An 18,212-nucleotide genomic window follows, 5' to 3' on the forward strand; every position below is an offset into this window, starting at 1 on the left:
TTGTAAACTTATGTTCATAAGAGCTTAAGGGAGAGATTTTTTCCCCTAGTCATACTGCTAACTCAGGCATCACAGGAGGTTAGGATGCTCATTATTTTTACTGAGAAATAATGGAGTGGTCAAGGAAAATTTTTAAATGAGGAAATTGAAATATCTCTGGAATAATTCCATGAAGAGGTACTTGAAGCCCTGGGAAGCTCATGGAGGTGTCCTTGTATCAACTCGTACTGCCTCTCTAGAGCAAATTATTAATTTTCAGGATATAAATATACAATTCAGAGAAGATAAAATGCTTCAAATGATGGCTTGATTTGTTGTATTATTGATTATTTGGATTTGAGAAATTAATTAAGAAAATGTTAATCATGTAGAATAAACCTAAGATTATGTTGGGGACAACCAAAGGTTAAAATTTACCAGAACTTCATCTGGGTAAACATGGCGGCAATCTAGATGCAGGATTCTTCCTCTTCTCACCAACTACCGATATAGACTACCTCAAAAAGCCCCCCAAAACCCCCAAATTCATATGAACAAAGGGACTTTACAGTAGGGCGCAGCATTGAAAGTATGTGGGATTCAGGCATTTCCACAGCATAAGGAGATGAAAAAGTTTCCACCAAAACGTGAGCTGATCCACCCTTTCCCACCCCACCTACGGAGCCAGAATCTGAGCCAGTGCATGCTAGAATCAGTGAGGAACGAGGGGCAACTCTAGAGTGAATAAGGGGCACCTCTAGGTCCTTGTCAGATGACTAAGACAACCAAAGACCTACCCCTGAGAAAAGCCAAACCTGAAACCCCAGCAGGCTGAAAAGCGTAGACTGTGGGTGCCTGTGGGAAGACAGCACAGAGAAGGGTAGCAAACCACAGAAGCTACAGAGGCTTGAGAGCTGGCCTCAGCCAAAATCCTTGCTCCTTAGCTCCATACACAGAAAGCCAGCCCTCCTCATTCAGATTTCTGACTGGAAAGGGAAGGAAAAACAACTATAGTGATAGCAAACAGTGCCCAGTGTAAAGATTAAAATTTAGGGGAGACTGGGAGACTGAGGCAGGTAGAAATTAGTTTCTCTCTGCAAGGAGTATTATATTTTTAGAGGTTTATTTAAGATTAAGGATTAAAGAAAATACAGGATAAGAAACACGTGTCCAGGCCATAGAGTGGCCTAGACACAACCTCACCTACATTATGAAAAAAGGCCACGCCTGCCCCAGAACAGAAGTCCAAGAGCCAAGACCCTCAAAAGCCTTTGAATCAGCTTAAATACCTTCTTGATCTTGGCCCAGGTGAGATTACAAGGCATTCTGGGGAAGTGGAACAAAGGCTCATGGGGATTGTAGTCCTCTATTCGAGTCTATTTTTTACACCAGTAACAACTTCCCAACACCATGAAAAACAAGAAGAAGGTATTGACCCTGGATAATTTTTACAGAGGAAAAATCCAGACTACAGAAGAAATAGCAGAAGAGGAAATCCAAATAAATGTGCCAAAACCTTCCTAAAAAATGGAAATTGGCCACAAGCTCTTGAAGAATTTAAATTGGAGCTTACCAAAATTACAGAAACCTTCTGGCAAGGAAAGTGGGAAATAGTTCAAAAAGAAAATAACCGTTTAAAGGACAAGAACTCCCAATTGGAGAAACAGCTGGAAGTCACGAAAAGAAGGATGGGCCAAACTGAAAAGGAAAATCAAAAGATTATAGTAGAAAATAAAAATATTATAGTAGAAAACCAGGCCTTAAGGACCAGATTGGAGCAACTAGAAACCAACGTTCTTGCAAAAGAGCAAGAATTAATAAAGCAAAGTCTAAAGACTGAGAAAATAGAAGACAACATAAAATATTTCACTGACAAGATGATGGATCAGGAAAACAGATCAGGAAGAGACAATTTGAGAATCATAGGTCTACCTGAAAAAAACAGAAATAAACAGAAATTTTGACATCATACTAAAGGAAATTATCCAAGAAAACTGCCCTGATATTCTTGAACAAGGAGGCAAAATAGACAGTGAATGAGTTCATAGAACACCCTGTACACTAAATCCTCAAAAGACAACTCCCAGGAATGTAATTGCCAAATTCAAGAGCATCCAAGCTAAGGATAAATTTTTACAAGAAACCAAAAAAAGACAATTCAGATATCAAGGAGCACCAATCAGGATTACACAAGATCTGGCAGGTTTCACATTAAAGGCCCACAAGGCCTAGAACATGATTTTCAGAAAGGCAAGAGAACTGGGTCTTCAACCAAGGATCATCAAAACTGACTATATACTTCCAGGAGAAATTGTGGGCATTCAACAAAATAGAAGATTTCCAAGTACTTGTAAAGAAAAGACCAGAACTAAGTGGAAAGTTTTATATCCAAACACAAATATCAAGAGAAACATTAAAAGGTAAATAAGAAAGAGAGGGGAAAGGGAGAAAATGATTTTTTATTCAAACTTTCTTCTTTTAGAGCTTCAATGAGATCAAATTGTTTATATCAATATATGGGAAATGTTATTTTTAACTCAAAATTATATTCATTATTATAGTAATTAGAAGAATCACAGAAACATATTGGGATAATAAATGGTATGCAATAAAAAGAAAAAGGGAGAGAGGAATGAAAGATGGCACCAAGAGAAACTTGAAGAAATAAAATAAATAGGATAATCTATACCACACAACAAGGCACATGGGAAGCAGAGGGGAAGAATACTATTTTATAAGGAGAGGAAGAGAGTTCTAATAGGTAATACCTAAATCTTACTCTCAGTGAAACCAATTCTGAGAGGGAAGAGCATGTAGATCCACTGGGGTATTGGATTTTATTCTGCTCTAAAGGGAAAGTGAGAAGGGAAAACTAAGGAGGGAAGGGAGAGGGAGTAGGAAAAGAGAAGAAAAGAGGGGGTAAGGGAACTTAACAGACCCTAAAAAAATAATAAGAAGGGAACAAAAAGGGGGTAGAAAGGGAAACATATTACAGGTGGGGTTTAAGGGGTCTGAATAAAAGCAAACCACTGCTTTAAAATAATATAGCAAAAGAAGAAAGGACAGAACTAGGAAAGGATATCAAAATGCTGGGGAATACACAAGTGGCAATCATAACTTTGATTGTGAATGGGATGAACTCACCTATAAAGTGAAAACAAAGAGCAGAGTGGATTTGAAATCACAATCCTGACATATGTTGTCTAAAAAAAAAAAACACATGAGGCATGTAGGCACACACGAGGTTAGAAATAAAGGTTGGAGTAAAATCTATTGGGCCTCAATTGATAGAAAGAAGGCAGGAATTTCAATCATGATATCTGACAAAGTTAAAGTAAAAATAGTTCTAGATAGGGAAGGTAACTACATCCTAATAAAAGGCAATATAAACAATGAGGAAATATCAGTAATCAACATGTATGCAACAAATGGGATAGCATCCAAATTTCTAAAGGAGAAACTAGTGTAGTTGAAGGAGGAAATAGATAGTAAAACTATACTAGTGGGATACTTGAACCTACCACTATCAAATCTAGATAAATCAAATGAAAAAATTAATAAGAAAGAGGTAAGAGATGTGAATGAAATCTTAGACAAATTAAAGTTAGTAGATATGTGGAGAAAATAGCGACAAAAGTAATACACCTTCTCAGCAGCACATGGTATATTCACAAAGATTGACAATGTTATAGGGCATAAAAACATGGCAAACAAAAGCAGAAAAACAGAACTAATAAATGCAACCTTTTCAGATCACAATGAATTAAAAATAATTAGTAAGGTTACATAGAGAGGCAAATAAAATTTTAATTGGAAATTGTATAATATGATTATAGGTTAGTTAAAATAGGTTAGGTAAAGAACAAATCATAGAAATAATTAATAACTTCATTAAAGAGAGTGACAATGATGAGACATCCTTTCAAAATCTATGGGATACAGCCAAAGAAGTACTTAGGGGGAAACTTATATCCTTGAGTTCATATATTAACAAATTAGGGAGGGCAGAGATCAATGAATTGGGCATGTAAATTAAAAAAAAAACTAGAAAGTGAACAAAATAAAAATCCTCAGATGAAACTTAATTAGAGATCATAAAAATTAAGGGAGAAATTAATAAAATTTAACGTGAAAGAATTATTGAATTTATAAATAAGACTAGAAGCTGGCATTTTGAAAAAACAAAATAGACAAAGTACTGGTCAATCTAATTTTAAAAAGGAAAGAAGAAAAACAAATCAACAGTATCATCGATGAAAAGGGAGACTTCACCTCTAATAAAGAGGAAATTAAGCCCATCATTAAAAACTATTTTTCCCAATTATATGGCAACAAATATGGTAATCTAGGTGATATGGATGAATACTTACAAAAATATAAATTGCCTAGATTAACAGAGGAAGAAATAGAATACCTAAACAACTCCATACGAGAAAAAGAAATTGAACAAGCCATCAAAAAGCTCTCCAAGAAAAATCCTCAGGGCCTGGTGGATTCACAAATGAATTCTATCAACATTCAAAAAAGAAATAATCCCACTATTATACAATTCAACATAATAAGCAAAAAATGAGTTCTAACTCATTCTTTTTATGACACAAATATGGTACTGATTCCAAAGCCAGGCAGATCAAAAACAGAGAAAGAAAACTATAGGCCAATCTCCTTAATGATGCAAAAATCTTAAATAGAATATTAGCAAAAAGACTCCAGCAAGTAATCATGAGGGTTATTCACTATGACCAGGTAGGATTTATACCAGAAATGCAAGGATGGTTCAGTATTAGGAGAACCATCCACATTATTGACCATATTAAAAAGGAAATCGACAAAAATCACATGATTATCTCAATAGATGCAGAAAAAGCCTTTGACAAAATACAACACTTATTCCTATTGAAAACAATAGAAAGTATGGGAATAGAGGGCCTTTTCTAAATATAATAAAGAGTATATATCTAAAACTATCAGCAAACATCATCTTCGAGGGGAATAAACTAGGTGCACTCCCAATAAGATCAAGAGTGAAACAAGGATGCCCATTATCATTTCTATTATTTAACATTGTACTAGAAACACTATCTATAGCAATTATAGAATAAAAAGAAATTGAAGGTATTAAAATAGGCAATGAGGAGACCACGCTATCACTCTTTGCAGATGACATGATGGTCTACTTAAAGAATCCTAGAGAATCAACTAAAAAGCTAGTAGAAATAATCAATAACTCTAGCAAAGTTGCAAGATACAAAATAAACCCACATGAGTCATCAGTATTTCAATATATCTCCAACACATCTCAGTAACAAGAACTGGAAAGAGAAATTCCATTTAAAATCACCCTAGACAATATAAAATACTAAGGAATCTATCTGCTAAGACAAACACAGGAACTCTATGAAAACAACAACAAAACACTCTCCACACAATTGAAACTAGATATAAACAATTGGAGAAACATCAACTGCTCATGGGTAGGACGACCTAACATAATAAAAATGACCAGCCAACCCAAATTTATCTATCTATTTAGTGCCATACCCATCGAACTACCAAAAACTTTTTTGCTGAATTAGAAAATACCATAACAAAGTTCATTTGGAAGAACAAAATATCAAGGATATCCAGGGAAATAATGAAAAAAATGCAAAAGAATATGGCCTTGCAATCCCAGATTGCAAACTATACTATAAAGCAGTTGTCATCAAAACAGTATGGTACTGGCTAAGAGACAGAAAGGAGGATCAGTGAAATAGACTTGGGGTAAGTGACCTCAGCAACACAGTCTATGATAAACCCAATGATCCCTGCTTTTGGGACAAAAATCCACTATTTGATAAAAACTGCTGGGAAAATTTGAAGACAATATGTGAGAGATTAGGTTCAGATCAACATCTCACACCCTACACCAATATAAACTCAGAATGGGTGAATGACCTGAATATAAAGAAGGAAACTATCAGTAAATTAGGGGAACACAGAATAATATACATGTCAGATCTTTGGGAAAGGAAAGGTTTTAAGACCAAGCAAGACTTAGAAGGAGTCACAAAATGTAAAATCAATTATTTTGATTACATCAAATTAAAATGTTATTATACAGATAAAAGCAATGCAACCAAAATTAGAAGGGAAGCAACAAATTGGGAAACAATCTTCATAATAAAAACCTCTGACAAAGGATTAATTACTCAAATTTATAAAGAGCTAAATCAATTGTACAAAAAAAATCAAACCATTCTCCAATTGACAAATGGGCAAGGGACATGGATAGGCAATTTTTAGCTAAAGAAATCACAATTGATAAACACATGAAAAAGTGTTCTAAATCTCTTAATATCAGAGAGATGCAAATCAAAACAACTCTGAGGTATCACTTCACACCTAGAAGATTGGCTAACATGACAGTAAAGGAAAGTAATGAATGCTGGAGGGGATGTGACAATGTCTGGACATTAATGCATTGCTGGTGGAGTTGTGAATTGATCCAACAATTTTGAAGGGCAATTTGGAACTATGCCCAAAGGGCGCTAAAAGACTGTCTGCCCTTTGGTCCAGTCATAGCACTGCTGGATTTGTACCCCAAAGAGATAATAAGGAAAAAAGACATGTACAAGAATATTCTTAGCTGCACTCTTTGGGGTGGCAAAAAAATTGGAAAATGAGGGGATGCCCTTCAATTGGGGAATGACTAAACAAATTATTATATATGTTGTTGATAGCATACTATTGTGCTCAATGGAATAATAAGCTGGAGGAATTCCATGGGAACTGGAATGATCTCCAGGAATTGATGTAGAGTGAACGGAGAAGAACCAGGATAACATTATACACAGAGACTGATACACTGTGGTACAATTGAATATAATGGACTTCTCCATTAGTGGCAATGCAGTGATCCTGAACAACTCTGAGGGATCTACAAGAAAGAACACTATACACATCCAGAGGAAAAAATGTGGGAGTAGAAACACAGAATAAAACCAACAGCTTGATTACATGGGTCGAGGGGGATAGGATTGGAGATATAGACTCTACATGATCATCCTTGTGCAAACATCAACAACATAGAAATAGATTTTGATCAAGGACACATGTAATACCCAGTGGAATTGCGCATTGGCTAGGGGAAAGGTGGGTTGAGGGTAGGGAGGGAAAGAATATGATTCTTGTAACCAAAGAATAATATTCTAAATTGACTAAATAAAATTAAAACAAAAAAGATATTATGCTCCACATAATGTAATTGATGTAAGGGCTGATAAAGATTTAAATGCATAAAAAAATTACCAGCATACTTCCTGGAAAATGGCTATAATTCAATCAATCCTAAGGCACAGGGCTGCATTTCCTCATTCATCACAAACCACAAAAGCATAGACTTATAATGTAGCTATTTGCTTACATGTCTCATCCTCTTTTCGTCCCCTACCTCTGTTAGACTGTAATCTCTATTTTGAGTTTTGGAGGATGTGGATTTGTTGCTTTTATTTTTGTCTCAGTGTCTTTAGTACAATGTATGTGGCAGGTGAATATGAGGAAAGCCATAAATTAGAACAATTCACAAAAATACGAGATCGAAAAATGGACATTATTAGAGTTATGTAAAAATAACTCATGTCTCAGTTATATTAGAAGAACTCATGACTCAGTCAAGAAGTTTAATGAATCAAATATGGAAACATTCAATAGATAAGAAGATGTTAAAGATAAGAAAGATGGAATTACAGAAGAGGGAATTTGCTTGAGAAAATGGAAAGGAATGGGATCAAGGGTCTTGTAGAGGGGCTAACTTTGGATAGTTTTAGGACTACCTCATTATCAGAGACTTAAAGGAAGGAGCAATAAGAAGAAGATGTAGAAGAGTTTTGAGATGAAGAGGACAGGGAAAAGATGTTATAGAAAATACCTTTTTTTTCTGTAAAGTAAGAGAAGATGTCTTCTGCTGAGATAGGAGAGAAGAGATCCAATTTAGTTTCATGAAAGCTCATGAGGGTATGATTGTACTAACTTGGAAGTATCATTTTCTCTTGAATGATAATAATCTTATGTAATATCAAAGCCCATTATTTGGGGTCATATAACTATATTCAACTATAGCTGTATATCCATAGCATGATAGTGCTCCTTGGTTAAATTCTACACTTTATTATTTATCCCTGTTTTTTTTATCTGAACCCATATATCCTACTACCTGTGGGACATTGCTATGTGAATATCTTTCTAAACTTCTCAAATTTTAATCTGTTCAAATTTGATTTGATTTTCATTTGCCTCAAATTTGGGGGTTACCAGTATGTACCATCATCCTGACCTAGCTAAATTCTGAACAGCCTTCAAAAGTCTCAGATAATGATTTATCCACATTCACATAATGAATGTTTGTGGATTTGATTTGTTGGCACAGCTAGTTGTTTACTTTTAACAGAGAGACATATACGCACCATCCCATCACATTGTAAGTCCTATGAGAACAAGTTCCATGGCTTTCCTAAAGTTTGAAATTTAGTGTGTAATATTCTACTTGAAGTTGAAGTTCAGTACCTGTTGGATTGAATTGATGTGTGGTTCATATTCTGGTATTGTGATTCAGTTTCCATGCATATAGTGTAGAAGTAGCTTCTCAGAGATTCAAAAATGCCCAAAGTATCTGTTGCTTCAAAGTTGACATTATATTTCCTCTTAAATGCCATTTTTTTTCAAAAAGGAACTGAAAAGGCCCCAATAATGCTATTTGTTTCCATTTAAATTGGGAAAATATACTTTCTACTAACAACATGCCAGGATGTATTCTAGTTAAAATAGATATGCCTATTATGAGAACTGGCCTTCTCACAAGACAATATTTTAATGGAAAATATTGCCATTAATAAGTGACTAGGAAAAATCACTCTTTATTCCTGTAAGAGTATTGGTCAGTTAAGGGAAGAATTCTAGTGACTAAAATTATAAACCCTTACTTCCAATTTATATTATCAACAGCTTTTTCCTATAATCATTGCAGAAATGAAGGCATAATTAGTTGAGAATTAGCTAGGAACCATTTATGAAACACTGTTGAAATAACATCAAATTGCCCTCCAGAGGGCAGCATCTTTCTATGAAATTAAAACTACACTAAATACTAAAAAAGACATAGCTAATCCATCATAAATTCATTCATTTTGATTCAGTACAAAAGACTACAAATAGATGTGTGGACAATTAATTTTGAACGAAACAATTAAAAAATAGAGAGCAGGATTTGTTATCTATGTCTTTGAACTTCAGATTTCTTTTTTTATGTTCAATAGGTATTCTCAATTTCTTCAAAGTATAAAGGAAGGGCCTATGTGGGGAGAAGTTTAAACACTGTATCCTACTGATGAAGATTTAGAGGATGATGAGAAAATATGAAATGTCCTTTACAATTTTATCAGCATGAATAATAAAAAAGTGACACAATTTACTATAGATAGTAGAGTCTAGAATAAATGGAAGTAATCCACATAGGAGCTTTGGGCTCTTATAGCAGAAGATCCCTCCAAATTGGCTGCTGAGCCAGAAGAAATTATGACAGTGAATTTTTTTAGAGGAAACATAGCTACCATTTGGGCCAAGGTTCCAATGAGGTGTAGAGTAAGTCAATCCTCTTAACCTTGGTATCAGAGCAATCACTTTGTCGTTTTTCATATGGAGTTGGAACTCAACTAGATTGGTTTGGACTGGTGACTCTGGATGGCCTTGACATTTTTGTGTTCATTCTTCCTTGAAGATAACAAAAGGCAGATATGAGTAAGATTGATAATAGCCTTCTTACTTCTACAAGATAAGAATGTTAGGAATGACCTGTTAGGCCATAACTATGGTATCCCTGAAATAGAATGGTCTGATAGCAGGAGATATTTATGAAATACAGAGGTTGATCAGTAGAAAGATCATTGATCTAAGTCTATTTCTTGATCAGATATTGACTAGGTTAATTAAATTTAAAATTAATAAGTTCTACAAACGTCTTTATGTCTTTATGTATGAGAGTTAGATTCTAGTTTTCTAGCCAACTTTAACCATATTTATAAGTTATTTATTATGAATCCTGTTTATCCTGCTGATTCTGTTAATGCGAGCTTTTATCATTCTCTGTTTAGAATTTCTTTCTGAGTTAAATAAACTACATCTCATACCTGATTCATGTTTGTACCTTGAGCACCTTTGCTACTCCCTCATTCTTCTTCCTCCTTTTTTTTTTAGTTCTACACATATGGGCCAGAACTTTTATTATAATAATTATAATTCCATTCCACAAAACATTCATCTAGTAGAAATGGGCTATTATACTGTACTTTAGATAAGTCCAAAAGAATTCAGGAAAGGAAACTCATCAGTATTGTCAAAAGATACCATGAAATTGGAAAAGTTTGATTCTAAAATGAATTACTACTTTAGACTGTGAAAATAGATTTTTTTGTTGGAGCTGAAGATTTAAAATCATATACATATGTAAGTAATAGAAAATATCAGTAATTTACCAAGAGGGATGACCCTGACACTATGAAAATATTCTTTGGAACAGGCAACAAACAACCTTATCTTTGTGAATTTGACTTCAAAATAATTTTCCTTAAATGACTTTATATTCCATGTAATTCTCTATTTATATGAAATTGTACATATCCTTGCAAAGAGATAACAAAGTAAATGCCCTTGAGGTTTTAGATGATTCTTGTATTTTGCTGCTTAGATTAATATTGTCATTATGGCAAAGCAGCTGACAATCGATAGAGAACTTCTTTCCTTTCTTATCTGAAGAAATTTAAATGAATACTTCCTATCCACATATTCCTGAAAGGTTTTTAGGCCAAAGATTTGCACTCTACATTTATGCAACATCTTTTGAAAGAGAAGTATTATAGAGTAAGATAACTCAGTTTTAAATTCTAAGACAAAAATGTGGTAAAAAGAAATTAGTATCTAAAGTCAGTGTCCCTGAAAGACCACTATCATACCTATTTCTGAGTTTGAGATAAGAAAGGAAAAATATTGCAGTATTTTCTCCAGATATAGAATGACAAGAAGTGTGTTTAAGTTATGTCTTTGCATTTCATTGTAGAAACTCAGGCAAGTCATTTAAATTCTATGACTATCAATTCCTTTCTGTATGAAATGAAGAGTTTAGACAATATGGTATATATATATATATATGTATATGTACATATATATATGTATATGTACATATATATGTAAGTATATATTTTAAATTATTTTAGTACAGTACTTTTTCATGATCTTTAAGTATTCATGGCAATATTAGCTCATATGATTGCCCATATATTCTTAGGGAAATATGAATTTTTTTCACAAAAATACTCAAAGATTTTGTAGTTTCGGTAAAGATTTTCCCATATTTTATTCCACCTGATGCTCCTCTCCTTTTCCTTTTCTGCTACCTAATACTATAAATATTCTTTATACTAAAACTTTATTTAAAAAGTTCAAGAGATTTTTACAGATGAGTATTTCATGTCATATATATCCTTTTCTCACTGATAAACAATAGATCTTTATCCTCGTCTTTTAAATCAAATATACGTATATATGGTGTGTGTATGTATATATATGTGTACATATATATATATATATGGATATATATATATATATATATAGTATCTATACTTGTAAGGCATTATAAAGGGGTCTAGGAACAAGTAAAGAAAATTCAATTGAACTAATTCTTCATAGAACACTGAACTGAGTCCCAGGAATGGAGATAGGAATAGGGAAAATAAACATATCTTAACTGCAGGGATATGGAGGATATTTCATTTGGGGAAAATAAATAAGATAGCATACATAGATTGCAAAAATATACAACAATACATGAACTCATTAGAGAAGTTCAAAATATTGTGTGACATTTGATTCATTGTTTCTTTGTAATCTTTGGGACATCCAAATTAATTTTTTGTCATATAAATGATACTGTTTGGTATACTCCACTTTTAAAAAGTGCTTTGATCTGTTATTATGCTACATTGACTCCAGGTGGTGGTATTGTACCACAAGCATGTGGATTTCCCAGAGAATTATAAACCATAAAGAGGTTTAACTGTGTAACATTTAAAAATGTTGGTGCCATAAACTGTTATATTTAAAATAGTTATGAATATGCCTAAGTCAACTGGGTTTTATAGAGAATTTAACTAATAATACAATGAGGAATTAAAGAAAAGGAGAAGGAGAGAGAAAAGGAATTAATGAGAAAAGAATAGGTTGGTCCAGGGCAGGCCTGGCCAACCCAGGCCTAAGCCTTAAGAGAGAAACCAGTCAGTTATCACTCACCACAAGATTTGTTTTAAGCAAGGATGTCTGAGGAACAGAGTCTCCCCAGAGGGAGTTCCAGCCAGAGTCAGCCTCCCAAGGGACTTCTCAAGAGATCTTCAAAGGGCCTCCTCCAAAAGGATCTATCTCCAAGCCTCTCCAAGGATCCCAAGGATCTCCAAGGATCTATCTCCAAGGATCTCCAAGCCTCAAGAGATCCCTTTTCTTATATAAGGGGTTTTTTCCTATGTCACCTCCCTAAGTTCTTCCATCTACCAATCACCATAGATGTTTCCTAAAGGACAGCCCATCTGAATTCCTGCTAAATCGACTAATCTCCTCAGTAAATCTGAACCAGAGAAAACACAGCTGAGTCGACTAATCTCATTAAGAGAAAACTTGCCCGACCCTTTTAGGTACCTAGCATACCATTGTATCAATTCTAAAAAACAGGCATGGCTCAAAGAACTCCTTGCCTTATTATAAGCATGGGTCCAAGTACTTTCATTGTTTAGCAAGGAGTTTTCTCCCCTAAAGCAGTCTTAAGTACAGGTGGAGTAGAGGTCCTCCCATAGCAAGGAGTTTCTCCCCTAAAACAGTCTTAAGTATGGGTGGAGTAGAGGTCCTCCCATTTCTGATCCTGGCGAGTTCTCACATCAAAATGGAGAATGTTTCCAGTAGGGAATTTGTTCCAATGGAGGATTCCTCAATGTGGAAATTTTTAACATTCACAAGTCTGAGAAATTTCAAGATTTACAACTGTACTCAACAGATTAACCCTGAGATTTTTATTCCTATTTCTAGCCCCACCAAAAAAGTATCAATTTATTTTTAAAAGCTATTTAAGTGGCTTTTGTAGGGATATAGAGAATATTTTGAGTAGTTTTTAAAAAATAGAAATAAACACTGAAAAGTAATTTATTACCCTCTTCAATCTTTTGTCAGTGACTAATCTTAAACTTCTTAGGATAGGGGTTGTGGGTTTGTTTTCTTTAACCTTAGTCTCACACCATGTCTTGCATCTAGCAGGACTTAATAAATGCTTCCTAACTAATTTCATTTCTAATGTTAAAAAATACTTTTTAATCTGCATAGAATCCAGAGCTAGATAGAACCTTAGAGATCATTTAGGGAAATTTTCTTATATTACAAAGGGAAATCTGAAGCTCAGGGTGATTTAGTGACTAGCCCTAAATTTATACAGCTAGTAAAATGAACGACAGATTTGAAATTAGGCTCCTTTGCTAAAAATGTGATGCCCTTTACATTAATACCAAGAGACCTCCTTCTCATTGCTAATATTCCTTTAAACATATATATTTAAGTCCAGTTTCTAACCTTGGAATTTGCATAAGATTCTCCTTATTAATGGAAAGAATGATTTCTCAACTTTTTGCCTACCTAGGAAAAGAGTTAATGAAAGCTTTTGAGGAGAGAGCTTTTGGTTTACTTTTTACTTCTGTCTTCATGAAAGGGGCCAATGGAGGGCATCTGGGCAGGGCACTGAATTGTGAGCCAGGCTTAGAGATGGGGGGGTCCTAGGTTCAAATCTAGCCTTAGACACTTCCTAGCTGTGTGACCCTGGGAAAGTCACAACCTCCATTGCCGAGCCCTTATCACTCTTCTGTCTTAGAACCTATACATAGTAATGATTCTAAGGTGGAAGGTAGGGGAAAGGAAGAAAAAAAGAGAGAAAGGAAGGAAGGAAGGAAGGAAGGAAGGAAGGAAGGAAGGAAGGAAGGAAGGAAGGAAGGTAGGAAAAAAGAAAGGTGGGAAGGAAGCAAGAAAGAAAGGAAGGAAGGAAGAACAAAAGGAAGGAAGGAAGAACAAAAGGAAGGAAGGAAGGAAGGAAAGAAGGAAGAAAGAAAGGTAGGAAAAAAGAAAGATAAAAGAAAGGAAGGAAGGAAGGGAGGAAGGAAGGAAGAACAAAAGAATGAAAGAAAGGAAGGAAGAAAGGAAGGAAGAAAGAAAGGTGGGAAGGAAGGATGAAAGAAAGGAAGGAAGAAAGAAAGAAAGGAAGGAAGGATGGAAAGAAGAAAGGAAGGAAGGAAGGAAGGAAGGAAGGAAGGAAGGAAGGAAGGAAGGAAGGAAGGAAGGAAGGAAGGAAGGAAGGAAGGAAGGAAAGAAGAAAGGAAGGAAGGAAGGAAGGAAGGAAGGAAGGAAGGAAGGAAGGAAGGAAGGAAGGAAGGAAGGAAGGAAGGAAGGAAGGAAGGAAGGAAGGAAGGAAGGAAGGAAGGAAGGAAGGAAGGAAGGAAGGAAGGAAGGAAGGAAGGAAGGCACATGAGGTGGTAACAGGTTCTTCTTAAAGAAAAAGTTCTAAAGCAAGAGAAAGACTCTTGTAAGAAGTTAAGGAACCCAGAACCCAGAAGGAAAATAGAAACTTTTCTTCCCAAGTTTTGGATAATACAATCTTGCCCCAGAGGCCCAAGTAATACTTCTCTTCAATAATGAGAAGAGTCTCATATACATACCAATGACTAATCCTTAGAGTTCTATTAACTCCCTTCCTTCTAAATTGTAACTTTGTGAACAAATTTTCTTTAGGGTTATCTATGGCATTAAAGCTATCTCGGTGTCAAAGAGTGTTTTTCTGAAGTAATTCTACTGATCACTGCTTTTTTGCTAAATCACCATCCAAAAGAATATTTTTACTTCCTCTCATGTTCTTTTTTGCTTTAGTAATTTTTTTTTCATATCTTAGCTCTCTTTCTTTATTCAGGAGTTCTTTCTTCTTAACCCACCACCATTTATTTTATTCAACAAATAAGATAACTTCACCAAGGAATTGTGGGTATAAATAGAACACAGCATTGGTTGGCTGTTTTCATCAATGGTATTAAATGTAGCCTCCTTTTTAGCTCCCTTACCAGTTACTTTCTGGTTTACTAACCATCAAATCCCCTAACTTTACTTTCCTTCCATCTCTATTGGGTACTGGGAGATCTTCTGCCCAACTAGCCTTCTGACTCAGTAGGTGGCAGTCAACTCTTTCCATGAAATGTACTAAAAAGTATGCTTCTAATCAGTTCTAGGTTTTATTTTTGTCTTTCATATGCAAAAATTCACAGAGGATAAAGTACTGGTCCTGCAGTCAGGAATATCTGAGTTCACATCTGGCCTCATAGTTATTAGCTGTGTAACCCTAGGCAAGTTTCTTAACTCTGATTGCATTAATCCACTGGACAATTGGCAAACTATTCCAGTATCTTTGTGGGCAGCTAGGGAGAGAGCACTTTTTTGGAACCAGGAAAACTAATCTTTTTGAACTCACATCCAGCCTCAGACCTTTACTAGCTGTGTGATCCTGGGCACAATCCTATTTGTCTCAGTTTCTCATCTGTAAAATGAGCTGGAGGAAAAAAAAAGACAAACCGTTTTAATCTCTTTGCCAGAAAATCCTCAAAGGAGGTCATGAAATACTGGACATAACTAAACAACAAAACAATATCTTTCAAGTTCTATTTTGTATCACTCCCATATATTAATTTTTTTAATCATCGTAGATCATTATCAATTTTCTGTATGCATCTATGATCTCCCATATTGTATACTATGATTGGAATGGCCTACATCACTCTGTTGAAGCTTTTCTATTCCTTTATGGCTCTACTCAGGTAGTCCCTCCTTTATGAAAACTTCTATGACCAACCTCTTCCTAGAAAAAAGTACATGTATCTTTCATCTTAAAATTATCAGTCCTAGACCTCTCCATTATACTTTTCTCATATTACTTCATATAATCATTTATGTTAGAAAGTTCTCTTTCTAACATAGGTTCCATAGGGGTGCAGCTGGGGAGCCCAACAGATTGAGAGCCAGATCTAGGGACAAATCTGACCTCAGATATTTCCTAGTTGTGTGACCCTGAGCAAGTCACCTAACCCCCATTGTCTGGCCCTTATCACTCTTCTGCCTTGGAATCAATGCACAGTATTGTTTCTAAGACAGAAGGTAAGGGTTTTAAAAAAAAGTAGGTTCCATTTCTTATCCATCTTTTATCCAAAATGCCTAGCACTTGGAAAATTCCCAACACTAATACGTTTTGATAACAGCTTTTAGACATATCTTAGAAAATAGCTTGAGGCACATAGAGGCTAAATTACTCAGAGGCACAGAAAGATTGTCCAGGATTATAGAATCACATATGATTTGAATCGTCCTGGTAGTCTTTGTTCTCCAAGTCCATAAGTCCATACTCTACCATATTGTCTATTATTTAAGTCTATAACATAATATGTGCCTCACAAGTGTTTGGTCAATTAAATTGAATTGCATTAATTAAAATAATTGGAGATGTGCTAATTATTGCCATGAAATAACATTTTCTTTTTAAAGAAGTCAATTATTGAGGTTATGTTATCTTTTAAAAGATAATGTAAGTTTTTGAGAGATTCAAACTGGATTCCTGGCAAGCTGATTTTTATTTCTTCTCCTGAAATATTCTGGCTAATATCATAAAACCTTTAGAACATTAATTCAACCATATGAGAGTACCCTTATATTAATGATATACATGGTCAACTTCTAATCCAATATCTCTTTTATTATTCTCTAGACTGGCTGATCTCTAGGTAGGAATCAGATTATATATATATATATATATACATATATATATGTATATATATATATATATATATGGGATTAGAGAAATAGAATAGTTAAAAATTAAATTTCTTTTATCCTTCCTTCTTTCCTTCCTTCCTTCCTTCCTTCCTTCCTTCCTTCCTTCCTTCCTTCCTTCCTTCCTTCCTTCCTTCCTTCCTTCCTTCCTTCCTTCCTTCCTTCCTTCCTTCCTTCCTTCCTTCCTTCCTTCTTTCCTCCCTCCCTCTATTTCTCTCCAAATAGGGTTGCCCTAATGCTAATGTAAGACTATTACAGGACTAATATAGACTTGATTTGTTTCCACAGACTCAGAATAAAGTAATTTTTATTTCTCTGGATTGCTCCCCAGAACAATTGGTAAATTCCATAAAAGAAATTTTTTTGTTGAAGTTGGTCATTGGGGCAAAGTAATTTTCTTTGTTCTTTGTACATGAGCAAAATTGAAGCAGAATAAGAATGCTACTTCTTTGTATTGGAACACACTAAATAAAAGTGAATATTCAGTTAGTACTTGATAAGAATAAAAAATTAAATAATTTCAGAGATAAAATTTTACCTATAGTGTCTCCTTCTTCTTCTTCAGAGTTAGCATCCAGAGGCCAAGGTGCAAGGCTAAGCAGTAAGACAACTGCAACCATAAGCACATGCCCTTTCTTCATCCTGATGATCATTTCTGAAAAATATATTTAGTAAAAAAATTTGATAAAGCATATCCCTACAGAATATGCATGTATGCTATGTAAACACTTCCTACAGTCAATATGATTCAAACTTCAATCATACTGATATACATAATTTTAGCAAAACACTTCAGATTTTTTTGCATGTGCCTCAAAATACAATGTAAACATAATATTCAACCATACTGTATATTGAATATACATAATTTCTACTAATAATGGTGTCTGGGAAAGGTCCTTGTGGTCATTTAGTCCAACCTCATTTTATAGTTAAGAAACTAAGACCTAGAGAGATGAACGTTGTTTTTTCTTGTTGTTGCTTTGATTTACTCTGTTTTTCTAGGGTCATGAAGATAGTTATTGGAGAAACCTGAACTAGAAAACAATTACCTAGCATTCTCAGCTTATGACTCTTCTATAACAACACTTCTGACAGCTCATAGTACTGAAGCCTGAGCAAATGTTTTCCACTTGAGTTCAGTTAAATATTTTTTGACTGTTTTGTGATTTCATGGATTGATTATTCCCTATGGGTCAATAAAAATAGTTAAAACTCTTCGGCTATCATGAAGGCAAAGAAAATTATGTGTGTGTGTGTGTGTGTGTGTGTGTGTGTGTGTGTGTGTGTGTGTGTGTGTATTACTGGTAAATTTT

General features: G+C 34.7%; 1 protein-coding gene across 3 annotated transcripts in view; it reads right to left on the reverse strand.

Annotated features, from left to right (window-relative positions):
- TFPI (tissue factor pathway inhibitor) overlaps window positions 1-18,212 on the reverse strand; it is a 115,151-nt gene that overhangs the window by 36,467 nt on the left and 60,472 nt on the right. For all 3 annotated transcript variants that reach the window (XM_007494488.3, XM_007494489.2, XM_007494490.3), the window contains exon 2: window positions 17,435-17,551. In XM_007494488.3, coding sequence (XP_007494550.1) covers window positions 17,435-17,549 — 115 coding nt within the window. In that variant the 5' untranslated portion in view covers window positions 17,550-17,551. The remainder of the gene's footprint in view (window positions 1-17,434; window positions 17,552-18,212) is intronic.

Source organism: Monodelphis domestica, chromosome 4 (assembly GCF_027887165.1).
Source record: "Monodelphis domestica isolate mMonDom1 chromosome 4, mMonDom1.pri, whole genome shotgun sequence".
In the NCBI taxonomy this organism is placed as follows: domain Eukaryota; kingdom Metazoa; phylum Chordata; class Mammalia; order Didelphimorphia; family Didelphidae; genus Monodelphis; species Monodelphis domestica.